At 43.4% G+C, this 12,962-nt stretch overlaps 1 protein-coding gene and 1 pseudogene across 2 annotated transcripts in view; one reads left to right on the top strand and one right to left on the bottom strand.

Moving 5' to 3' along the window:
- The first annotated feature begins 3,720 nt into the window (after positions 1 to 3,720).
- Positions 3,721 to 12,962, top strand: part of GAREM1 (GRB2 associated regulator of MAPK1 subtype 1) — a 206,213-nt gene continuing 196,971 nt past the window's right edge. For both annotated transcript variants that reach the window (XM_059409418.1, XM_059409417.1), the window contains exon 1: positions 3,721 to 3,907. In XM_059409418.1, the coding sequence (XP_059265401.1) occupies positions 3,787 to 3,907 (121 nt within the window). In that variant the 5' untranslated portion in view covers positions 3,721 to 3,786. The remainder of the gene's footprint in view (positions 3,908 to 12,962) is intronic.
- Positions 3,932 to 12,962, bottom strand: part of LOC132023730 (large ribosomal subunit protein eL30-like) — a 64,509-nt pseudogene continuing 55,478 nt past the window's right edge.

Here is a 12,962-nt window from a genome sequence, read left to right as displayed (position 1 = left end):
AGTAGTTTCACAGTTGGGAAGCTGTGAAGCGTCCCTCAGATAGAGTCCTAGAGTATTGTATGCCTGATTCAGCCTTGGGTTTATCAACATCATTAGATCAGCATCTGAAGAGCCATCAAGGTCACTGCCTGGATCTGCTATGTAGCAGGGCTGGTTCACTGTGGAAGAGGTTAACCCCACAGACTCTTGATTTGGGGAGTGAGGTCTCACAGCTTAGAGCAGCCACCTCCGTTTCCCATCTGAGGAATGTTCCTCTAGTCCTTGTTCATATAAATTGTTCTTCTGTTTGTCTCTTCATCTTTTCTTTAAAATTTACCCCCATTCAAAGCCACTACTTCTTTTCATAAGAACAGTAGTTACTTGCATAGCACTTCCTACGTGTCAGGCACTATTCTGAATGCTCCACATATATTAAGTGATAAAATTCTCATATCAACCCGATGAGACATTATTATTATTATCTTACTCTGTTCAAGCTGCTGTTAATAACAGAATACCACAGACTGGGCGGCTTAAAAGCAATAGAAATTCATTTGTCATGGTTCTGGGGGCTGCAAAGTCTAAGATCAAGGTGCTGGAAGATTCCATGTCTAAAGAGAGTCTCTTCCTGGTTCATACCTCTAGTCCCCTCCCAAAGGCCCCATCTCCAAATACCATCACTTTGGGGATTAGATTTTATCATAAGAATGCGGGGTCGGGGGGGGGGGGGGGGGCACAAACATTCAAATCTATAGCAATTACCCTCATTTTTTAGAGAAGGAAATAGCTAGTTACCCAGGATCCCACACAGGAACAGAGGCACTAATCATATTCATGCCATCAGGCTCTGAAGTTGGTATTTTTAATCGCCATAATATGTTGCCTCTCACAAGTCTCAATTTTATAAGTACCTCGTAGGAGAAAAGGGACCGGCACATGGAATTTTGCCTTATAGAAAGCTTTTCTTAGATACTCCCTTCTTAATAACCTACAGATCCTATAAGTTTTGTCCCTGCACCCAGTTGTTATGCCTTTATCTACATGGCTTGTATTGTTCCAACAATCTTAAGAAACATAATTCCTCATACCATGTGTGGAAGTGTAGTTCAGCTAGGCGGAAAAATTACCTTTCTTAAATGATTTTCCTTACAGCTTAACCAAAACTCTCTCCATATCACACGTAAGATCTTTCTGCAAGCATTCTCCTTGGACAGGAAGACTCATGTAAGAATTTGTGGCTCATTAAAGTGTCTTCCCTCTAATACTCAAGATTACAATGAAACCTTTTTCTGCGAGGTCAGCAATAAGAGCAAATCTAATGTAAGTCTTATTGATTAAAAAAAGTTGACTGCATTAATCTTTTTACTTTTTATTTTGTCTTTAGGTCATAAGTCACCAATCCTGGTATGAGAGGGAATTAGGGGAATTTTATTCCTTGAAGCTTTTAAAGAGGATATCATAACAGGAGAAAACTATTCTTTTTAAGAAGTCTTTCTGTCATATAAGGTTTCAGGATTTACCTAGTTGAAGGACCTCCACCCTGCCCATTCTTAAATGTTTCCTATTTCATTTTTGGAATCTGAACTCTATTTCCAAAAATAATTATTTAGATCATGATAAGCACGGGGTGATGTATGGAATTGTTTGAATCACTGTATTTTACACCTGAAACTAATACTGCACTATATGTTAACCAACTGGAATTAAAACAAACAAATAATAATACTTTTTTAAAACAATAATTTGGGTAGAAGAAAATTAGCTGGCACTTAGCTCCTTATTTTTTAAAATTATTATTATTATTGTTGAGTAAACCCTATACCCAATGTGGGGCTGAAACTCATGATACCTAGGTCAAGAGTTATATGCTCTACCCACGGAGCCAGCCAGGCACCCCTCATTTCTTGAGTTTTCTTCAAAATTCTTCTTTCTATGAGCAAAGCCTTATAACTTAAATTGGCCTGTGATTCTGAGTAAAATTATATATTAAGATATTTCTCACTTTTCCCTAAGACTTTTTTAAAAAAATTGATGTGCGTGACACAGAGGTCAAAACTTTCAGCAAAAAAATTTTGTGAAAACTGTGGCCAATGCCTCCAAGAGAGAGGGCAAGGAAGGTGGGTGTAGAAGATTCTCGGTGTTGTTCTTCAGTTGCTAATGGAAGGGCTTTTTCATTGGCACAGACCTAAGTCAGCCCACTGAAAGGCAGCTGGGTGTTTTCAAATTCCCTTGGGTTGGAGAAGCAGGCTCTTGTTCTGTGTCACACACGAAACACTGGATACGTGTTGGAAAAACAGAAAGAGTTGATATGCAACCGTTTCACCTGGTAATCACTCACCTCTGCTACTGTAAAATAATGCTAAAAAAAAAAAAAAAAAAGATGAGCACACAAAGGTCAGGATCTGCTTAAGGAGGAACTCGACAGTACCTTTCCCTTGTGAGCTGCGTCTGCAGAGAGCAGGCCATACTGCAATACTGGGGGAAACAACGATTTACCACGGAAAGTAAGCTGTGGATTTGAATCCTAGCACTGCTGTGTACAAGCTGTGTCATCTTGTCGAAGTACCTAAAGTCTTGGTATGCGTATCTAGAAAAAGGGAATTATCCCGACCTTAAAGACTGGAAGAGAACTGAGAAAATTATGTGAAAACAGCTGGCCCCAGTAGGCTCCCGGTAGTTTGCTCTTTCCCTGGACGTGTTTATGGGGGTTGGTGACCTCCTACCCCGCGGTCTCCAGCATCTCAGTTCACACAACGAAGGTCCTGAACCCAACGGTCACCTTCCCTTCTGTAGTCACTGTTCACTCATCATCCCCCTTCTCCATCTCGGTGCTTTGGCGCTGTCCCGGCTGCCCAGCAAAGTCTAGACTGGCAGGATTAACTTCCAGCCCCAGTGGTAGAGTTGTGGGGTTGGGGGAGAAACGCCTGCCTTTCCCTCCCGGTCTCTCTGTGACATGCTCAAGAGGTGGACACCAAAGAGGTCTCTCCTGTGGCCCGTATTAGCCACTCCAGCGGCAGGGTGGGGGGTAGCCCGGGACAGTGCCCGACGCCACGACTAGGGGAAGGACTCAGAGCTCGCTCCGGTCGTGCTGGGCTCCCGGAAGGGCCCTGGGCGAGGAAGGAGCCTGGGCGCGCGGTGACGCCCGGGAGGCTGCAGGGCGCGGGAACCGTCGGACGGGGGAGCGAGAGCTAAAGCCTGGAGAGCGCGCCGAGCCGCAGGCGTCGGCGGCCGCGGCCCGGAGGCTGACGCCCAGCCGAGCCCGCCGGGCCGCGGGAGGCGGAGCGGGCGGCGCCGGGGAGGCGGAGGCGGAGGCGGCGTCTCCCCGAGCTGCGCAGGCGTTGCTCGCACCTTGTTGGTCAGTGCTGGGAGCGCTGCTATGGCGTTTCTCAGACCCGCGGCTCCTCCTCACGAGCTCGAGGCGGAGGGAAGGAGGGGTAAGAGGAGGAGGCGCGAGGACGGCCGCCGCAGCTGCACACCCGGGGCCAGAGAAGGAGGCGGAGCGGGAGCCGCCGCAGCCACCCCGGCCGCCGCCGCCGCCGCCCGCAGCCGCGGGGCTGCTGCGAGTCCTCTCCGGGCTTGAGGGCACGCGGGGCGCCCCGGCCATGCCCCGCATTGGTAGCTGAGCCGGGCGCGGGCCCCCTCCCTCCCGGCCGCGTCAGCCGCGGTGCCCCCGGACTGCCCGCGGCCGGAGTGCCCGGCGCCTCCCGCGCGCCCCAGACCGCGAGCGCGAGCAGTCGCGGCCGCCGAGGCGCGGGTGGTGCCGGCGGCGGCGGCGGCGGGAGCGCGGGGCAGGAGGAGGCGGGGAAGATGGACCCGGCGCCCTCGCTGGGCTGCAGCCTCAAGGATGTGAAGTGGAGCTCGGTGGCCGTTCCGCTCGACCTGCTGGTCAGCACTTACCGGCTGCCCCAGATCGCGCGGCTGGACAGCGGTGAGTCCCGGCCCGGCCGCCAGCTTAGGGCAGACCGGCCCGGACCGCAGTCTCGGCGCGGGTGTGCGCGCGTGTGCTGGGGTGGGTGGGATCGGGTGGGGAGTGGGCTGCCCGCCCCTCCGGCGCTGGAGTTGGCCCGAGCGGCTGCCGCAGCCCTAGCGCGTTGCTCTCAGCTATCCCCAGCAGCAGCTAGAGATGTGAAAATCAGAGCCCTTGCAGTATAATTAAAAAGGACGTCTTAAAAAAAAAAAAAATCAACATTGGGGAAACCTCTGCAGATAGTAATTTTGGAGGCGAGCTGTCCCTCCTCACCCGCCTGCAAGAATTACTCAACCTGGGAAATCCTGAAGAGTTATCTTAGGCAACTTTCTTACAAAATCATTGTGCTCTGGGTGGCATCATTATTTTGGATGCTCTCCCCCCCCTTCCCCCAGAAGCAGCAGATTTAAGAGGAAAAGCTCCTGGGTGACCAATGAAAGGGATCACATTTCTCAGAGACCTTTTATTACAGCTTGTCTGTTTTGTTTAACCGAACTGAAAGTAATTTGGGGCTGAGTGTAGAAAATGTTTTTAGCAGAAGTGATGGTATGCTTAAGGTCGTTATTAACACATCTCAAGCCTGGAAAAATTTAAGTCTCCAAAATCTATATTGATTGGGAACCTGAGCTCAGAACTAAGAATGCTTATATTTCCTGAAACTGACCACCAGAAACCAACCAGCCCCCCCCCACCCCCAGCTGTTTGCTCTGCAGTGTGACATCTGCAAACAAGTGCATACTGTCAAGCAAGTAGACCCCTTTCAGTTTGAATTGTAACCCGTAAGGTGGCAATTTAGGTGTGTCTTGTCTTGTGTTTTCACAGTAACTTCAGATGATTAGGGCTTCATGTAATTTCAGGCTGTTTTCAGGAACATGCTTCGCCGTGGGGCTGCTGAAAGCCCTTGGGCCCAGGCTGGCAGGCAAGCAGATAGAGTTGTGGTCACACAGGCCAAGTCAAAAGGAGGAGCACTGAGCAGAAAGATGTCATTTCAAGTCACATGGATTTGGGTTACTCCTTTTCTGGAGTACAGGACTGTGTAACATGAGATGTGTAAATGTCCAAAGGCATTTTCTTTTTATCTGTGGGGTTCGATGAGACATTTGAAGTACTGATGTGAGAAGTAACTGCAAAAAAGTTCATGAAAGAAATTTTGGCCATGCTTTCTAGCCTTGTTTGGTTGGACATGGTAGTGGTGGGAATAAACTAGGAGTTTTCCAACTACTAATAAGTACAGATGAACCCAGGAAGGAAAGGTGGTGTGTGTTGAAGCATTTCCGCATGCAGTGGGGTGGGAAAGTGTTCCGTGCTTTAACTATGTATATGCAGGTCTGACTGTGTGTGTGTGTGTGTGTGTGTATTCATATTCACAGTGTTTCATTTCCTCTTCCACTGTGCAAAATTGTGTATATTGGAAGGTTTTGAGTCGTCACCTTTTCCGACCTTCTCTCATCACTGCACACTGCCAAAACTTCTTACCTAGGCAGAGATCATTGATGCATGTGGTATAAAAGTCACCCAAAAGCTTCATTAAATTCAAAGTTTAAAGAGCCTGAATGTCAATTGCAGATAGAACTTTTAGTTTTATTATCTGGTTTCCTATCCCTGCCATTCATAAGAAGGATCTGAATCAGCAGTATACTCATCCCACACTTCTTTTTAAAATTAGGACGTGGGTTGCAAGTCTTTAACACTGTGTCCTTTCAAGCTGTGGAATGGATTTTGATCATGTGTAATTCCCATTCTTGATGGTAAATTTTCTCTTATTACGCCTTGAGAATCAACAGTGGCACATACAATTTCGGAATCATAGCCAAATACAGCTTTATACCTTGTTCCTTAACAGTCCCATCTTATTTAAAAATTTTCTTGTTTTTAATAGCTGCATACTATTCCAGGGGATGGCTGTACTGTATAATCAAGTTCCTATGGTGGACATCAGTGGCTTTTTTTTTTTTAAAGATTTTTTTTTTTCAATTTATGTGTGAGAGAGATTGAGAATGAGAGAGGGAGAGAATGAGTGGAGAAAGGTCAGTGGGAGAAGACTCTTCGCTGAGCAGGGAGCCCGATGTGGGACTCGATCCCGGGACTCCAGGATCATGACCTGAGTCGAAGGCAGTCACCCAACCAACTGAGCCACCCAGGTGCCCCATGGCTTCGTTTTTTTTTTTTTTTTTTTTTTTTTTTTTTTTTTTACTGTTACAAGTTGTGATGTAACGAAGGCCCTGACCCATAAATCTGTTTGGGTGGGAATATATTCCTGCCTTTCTGAATAGGTATGTGAATCTTTTTGAGTCCTGCAGATCCACTGTCAAATTGTTTCAGGGTCTAAAGGTGATACTCATTTTAACTACTACGAGAATTGTGGGAGTGCCACTCTCCCCCACAGCCTTACAATATTAGTTATCCTTAAACAACCAAACAAACAAAAACTTTGCTAATGCTATGAGAAGAAAGTGTTAGCCTACCAACTAAATTTGGATAGCCTTTCAAAGAGTTGATCATTGATCCCATGCTTACTTTTAATCACATTTCACAGCAATGCTTGCAACATATTCAGGGTACATCGCCATGTTTATGAAAGCTGTAGCTGAAATCTCAGGTTTTGTGTTGTCCTCATTCTGTGTCCTTTTGCCAGTTTTAGCACTACAGGTACATTTTACACACAACACACACACACACACCCCATACTTAGACATGAAAGGTAGTCATTTTCCAAATCACTTATTTTATTTTATTTTTCAAATCACTTATTTTAAAAGAGGCTAGAAGGAAACTGAAAAACATGCCACTCACTGACGTGATGCCAAGAGGGAACTATTGGCTAATTATAAGCAGTCATTAAAGAACATTAAACATCTAACTTAATAACTATTGATTATTGAGTGCCAACTACGTGCTGTATGTTTCCAGGTGTTTGACACATATTTGTCTCAAATTCTCAGCACCCCATTTTAAGGACTTTGGGAACCTGAGATTCAGAGAAATTGAGTAACATACTTGGTAAATGTGCGGAGTGGGATTTTCAGCAAACTTTCTGACTCTAAAGAAAGACCTTTTATCTCAAACTTTACCTCTTCACACTAAATGGGAGTAGGTTTAAAGTAGGTCTAATGTCTACTCTAAATAGCCCCACTGTCTCTCTGAGAGCTTGAGGACCGGAAAGTCAATATTTTTCAAACAGTGTAGACACCGAATTAAGTGCTGGCCTCATCCATCATATTTAGACTACCTTCTGCTTCCCAAAGGAGCGGCTGACAAGACGGAAAGGGCAGTGGGGAAGAAGAGAGTACGAAATCAGAGAAAGAAGGAAAGACACCGTATCTGAGGGCTTGGGTACGTAGCCGTGCCTGTTGGGATTCCTCCTCAGTACATTTGCCATGCTTAAAACATCAACTACACAGGAAAGAACTCTCCAGTTCTTTGCATAATGCATGTTAACACCTGAACTGCCAGTCAGATAGATACATTCAATATTGCATCCCCAGCAGTGAAATTTGTCATCTTATGATAAGAGAAATACAAAATAGAGAGCCTCCGTGGTCTTGCCTCATGAATTTTTCTGGAAAACAAAGAAGAGTACTCAAGAAGTAGCAATTCTCCTTAGGAAGTAAGATACAAGCTTGTCAGCCAAGGGCTATAACCCCATCAGCAAAGCAGTTGAGATTAGTTATTTAACCTGGTCCTCGTGTTCGACAGCTGGACAGGAAGAGGGTGGAGAGAATGCTAATGCCCTCTCCATCTCCCACCCACCCTAGCTCACGACTAGGTAGGTGGGAAATTGTTCATTCTTTGTCTTTTCAGTTATTTCGTCTTGGAACGTCTCCAAAGGTTAGTCTATAGCAGTGTTCTTCCACTTTTTTTGTTCCTGTAGCTCCAAACAAATCCTGTAGAAGTCTGTACCCTAGGCACATTTTTAACGTGATTGCTATAACTTTTCATCTTAAGTTTAAACAGTTGCAAAGGATGACATTTTTCAGCATCTTATAAATCTTGACCTTTTAAATTGTTACATCATTAAAATACTTTAGTAGGTCTATAATGGATTCCCAGTATCATTCGTTTTTAAAAAATGCATGAATAACTTCTTCTTAAACAGTTAAAATCTTTATGCCCTTTTTCCTTTTTAAATTCATATTTTTATTTTCCTTCCCTTACAGAATTCTATCCCAATCTAATGTATTTTTATGCTTAAAAGTGTCTTATCTATCAGTCATTCTTTCTGTAACAAAAATATATATAAATTGAAACCTAGTATCGTATTTTCCTTTTGACCTTAGGGCTCTTTCTAGTTGAATATTTCAGGTCATTTGAAATGAAGAATTGCAGATTACCTGATTTAGAAAAGGCATTGCAACCCAGGTGCTGAAGACTTCTTCCTCTACAGCATTAGCTTTTTTATTTGTTTCTTTGTTACTCACCCTGAGGTCTTTACACCCTGCGGTAATGCAGTTTAGAAAGATCTAAAGAGGGGTGCCTGGGTGGCTCAGTGGGTTAAGCCGCTGCCTTCAGCTCAGGTCATGATCTCAGGGTCCTGGGATCGAGTCCCGCATCGGGCTCTCTGCTCAGCAGGGAGCCTGCTTCCTCCTCTCTCTCTCTGCCTGCCTCTCTGCCTACTTGTGATCTCTCTCTGTCAAATAAATAAATAAAATCTTTAAAAAAAAAAAAAAAAAAAAAGAAAGATCTAAAGATACATTGTTTCTGTAAAATAGGTGAAGGGTCTTTGTGACAGGGAGGTAGGTGTTGGAGGACAGCTTCCTTTCATCCTGGGATGGATGTCCCTCCCTGATAGCTTTGATCCCAGACTAATCAATTTTTAGCCAAAAGAATATTGGGAAGTTGGGGCACTGGAAATTGACACCCTTACAGCTGTGATGGGAAGTATTGGCTTTGCATCAAACATGTAGCCCTGTTTGAGAATGCTGGCCTCCATCAATGAAAAATGAGTTCATGGCCCTGTTTGCTGAAAGAGGACTACCAAGTCCTGGAATGACTGGGAGGGAGAAGACGACAGTAGGATTTGGGGGCAGCTGCAATGATGGATCAGGACCAGCCTCTCCTTTCCAGCTGTGCAGAGCAATCAGAGCCGGTGCTCAGCCCCAGGTGTGTTGGTGCTGGGGAGCTTGGTCCTTCCTTGCTTTGTGCCGAAGTCCTTCTCTAACTAGCATGTACGTGCCTGGAAGGCTGAAGGAACAGAGGCATGGATGCTCTGAACCAGGCGAGGCTCCATGTGGCCGTTAGCAGATGTCAAAGGTATTTCTGTTCTCAAAATCTCCATGACTGGTGTGTGTGTGTGTGTGTGCGTGAGTGCATGCATGTATAATTTCTTTTTCTAAATTAACTTAGTCTTTTTTTTTTCAAATATTTTATTTATTTATTGACAGACAGAGATCACAAGTAGGCAGAGGGGCAGGCAGAGAGGAAGAGGAGGAAGCAGGCTCCCTGCTGAGCAGAGAGCCCCATGTGGGTCTCAATCCCAGGATCCTGGGATCATGACCAGAGCTGAAGGCAGAGGCTTTAACCTGCTGAGCCACCCAGGTGCCCCTAGTGTCATCTTATTCCTGGAAGATCTGCTTCTCCATGGCTTCATTACCCCTGACATTCTGTGTTGTAAGAGGGTACATATGCCCTGGGTTGGAGAGACAGTAGTTGAAAGAATGCTGGATTTGGAGCCTAGAAACCTCGCCACTCAGGTTCACGAACTGACATTTCATAGTTATGGACCTTAGTGATACCCCTTTGATTTGTAGAAATCTCATGCAGAAGAAGATGTACATTATCCTAGTCCATGTATCTCATAGTTACTGGTTAATTTGTTTCTTCAGTCAGCTCATATTTAGTAGTAGCCCCTGCTATGTGTCAAGCCATTGTTATAAGTTTGGGGTTGGTAAACCTGAACAAATCAGAAATCTCTGTCCTCATGCATCCAGCATTCTTGGGTATCTGCTTAGTATGAGAGTTAAATGCAATAATATATGTGAAATACGCATGTATTGCAAAGCAGCACCCATAAGATTGGAGTAGTGGAGGTGTAGACCAGTTGAGAGGGAGGTTTCAGATGTATCAGAAAGGCACTGAGTAATTCTTTATTATTTTTGTACAGCTAAAGATACCAAGGGAGATGCTCAGGGTGACATCACTCTGTTTCCTTCTGAGTATTTCAGATCTGGTCTTCGACCAGTTATAAAAAGGTGGGGTTAAGGTCTTTATCAGAGAGAAAGTGTTAGGAGCTAACTAACCCAAGATTGGGTTTGGGAGAGACCAGAGAAGGAAGTTAGGAAAGAAACTTTTCACATCATCCAGCATCACATGTAAGTCTGACCAAATGCTACCAAGACCCTTGAACCTATTTCTAGTAGACATGTTTCTAGTAGATACTCATTGCTACTTTTCGTGTCGTGATGGTTTTCTGAGTACTTACATGACTGTTAGCAGGAAGGGAGTGCCTTGAATAATGTCATATACCAAGTGGGTGCTAAAGAAAATCTCTCGAATATTCTTTCATGTACCAAAGTCTTTGACTTTCCTCTAATTGGCCATGCCTATGGATTAATGAAAAAAGAATGGGAAAGGATATTTTGGGGGGCGGTGGGCAGGGGTATGCATTCAGACCCACAAGACAAGATTTGGACATTGCTCCTTCAGCCTCTTGCTTTTCAAGTGAGGTGGCTGTTTTGAAAACCCTAACACACTCTGGCTGTCTGTGAAAGGAAACTGGTTTGACCGTTGTGATCGACTGTGTCATAGTTTAAAGAGCATATTTGAGTCTCTTTTGCTCTTTTGGCTGCCTTACCGAAATAGCAAGTCCTAGTAGGCCAGCTTGTAAACTCATTATTTTTGAGATTCCTGAGGTATCTGTCTTGGTACTTACTGAGCTGCAGTTCTAGGCAGACTCTTAAACTCCCTCTGGTCTTCTGCGGGACCATCAGTCTTAAGAACATCAGCTATTATGTGTAACTTGAAAAATAACTTTATTGCTGGCTTATGTATTATTTTGTCATATTTGACAAAATAGGAAATACCTGTTAAAATATTTTAAATGCCATGGGATTTAAGCCGTTTAGAAGACATTTCCACAAGAAGATGCTCCCCCACACTTCAGCACCCAGCCCTGCTCCTTAGTGGCACAAAAATGTTTCCTTGAGTTTCAGGTTAAAGTTATCTATAATTATTTTTGCTATTTCCCAGCTCCGAGCACAATGCCTGGCATATGAGAGATATTTCATAAGCAGTTAATTACATGAATGAACAAACCTCAGAATTAAACATTTCAGGTCCCAAATGTCTGTATTACTAAAGCATCTATGACCTCTGCATGTTTGAAGTAGAATTTCACTTTTGTTTCAGCTGTGATAGACATATTTGTAAATACGTAAATTGAACTAAGATGGTGGGTCCCCAAATTAGCAGTAGGGAAAATACTTAGTGGACCGTCATGATAAAATAGTGATTCTTAGGATCATTAGCTATTAATATTTAAAAAAAAATATTTCTGGAAATTACAACTCTTTTTTAGATTCTTTGCTCTCTTACTTGTTCCTTTGTTCCAAAATTAAAATGCCTCCTTTACATTTTACATGTAGCTGTGTCACTGAATGTTTAATTTTGTATGGACTGGAATACCATCAGTCTCTGGAATCAGTCAACTCTTACAGTATAATAAAGAATAGGACTGATCAGATACTCAGCTAACCATTTAACCCTCCAATGTTTCATCTTCTCAGGGTACCAGGGATTTTACTTCTAAGCAAAGTAAGCCACTTGGTTATAAAACTACAACTGCTAATTTGGTACAGTTGTCATCTTCCTAGAATAGCCGCAAGATTGACTTGAGACCTTAGCGTCTTAATCCCAGACAATGAGTTTCTTTTTATGCCCTTGTGGAAGTATTACATGGTGGTAAAAGAGGGAAAAAACAATGTTCCCAAGGCTTTTTCCAGTTTTGTGGATGAATTACTTTGTTATTAAAGGGCAAGTCATTTTAATTGATTCTGCTAATTCTTAAACCTAGTTTGAAATATTTAAATGCCACTTGGGCTTTGATGACTTAATGGTTGTTTAATAAATACCAAGTTATTGAATTTAAAATGCAATAGGAAGTCCTATAGCAATGAAGATATTTGTTATTTAGGTTAATATTTAACATCTTCAGTAAGTTGTTAGGATTAGGAGGGAATGTGAACAGTGCTTAAAGATATATCCTTGTGAATATCTAAAATAAGTTATGTTCTGTCGTTTTTATCCACTCAGTAGAGGAAAACTTCCTTGGTCAGAAATTTTATTTTTCAAATATGATGGCTTTCTCAATACCAGAGTTTATGATGTTAGAAATGAGGATTTGCTCTTGATAATTAGTTCAGGTAATTAGTTCACATTTTTCTTGTGGCAGGGAATGGATTCAGATATCTAAAAGTGACCAAAAAGGGGTAAACGTTTACTTTTCTATTTTAATATTTTGCTACGTTGTAGGTAATTAGGAAGCACTGGTTATAACAGTCTGTCATGCATTCAAAAATGGATTAGTGAAATGCCTCAGGAAACACATCCATCTGTACACGTGTACTCACGATTGACACTCACTTTGAATGGCCTCTCTATCAGCGACGTGTGAGCAAAAGATGGTTGGAATCAAAGAACTAGCATTCATTCCATTGTCATTGGTAGTCCTCAGGGAGCTTGTGCTGTTTGGTCTGTTACAGGTTAACAGTTGAAATAATGCAAGATCCCTTTTTACCTTGAACCGTACTGACCTACGAAATCAATCACCAGAGGCAAGTTAAAAACAGTTTAGTTAGTCATGTCTAAAGAGAGAGAGAGCTCTAGAATATGCAGATTACCTACTTAAACATAAGAAAGAAACAGGAGGCTTTTTACAGATATTCTGTTAACCTTTTTTTGTTCCCCCTGTTTATTTTGGTCCCAGCTTTTGCGAGAAACAGAGATCCACTGATAATAGAGAGGATCAGAAGAAATTTTCACAAGTTCATCATGGCCAGGTTATAGCAGTTAAGGGTGATTT

This window comes from Mustela nigripes, chromosome 8, assembly GCF_022355385.1.
Source record: "Mustela nigripes isolate SB6536 chromosome 8, MUSNIG.SB6536, whole genome shotgun sequence".
NCBI classification, from domain to species: domain Eukaryota; kingdom Metazoa; phylum Chordata; class Mammalia; order Carnivora; family Mustelidae; genus Mustela; species Mustela nigripes.
This window is presented reverse-complemented; position numbering and strand designations above follow the sequence as displayed.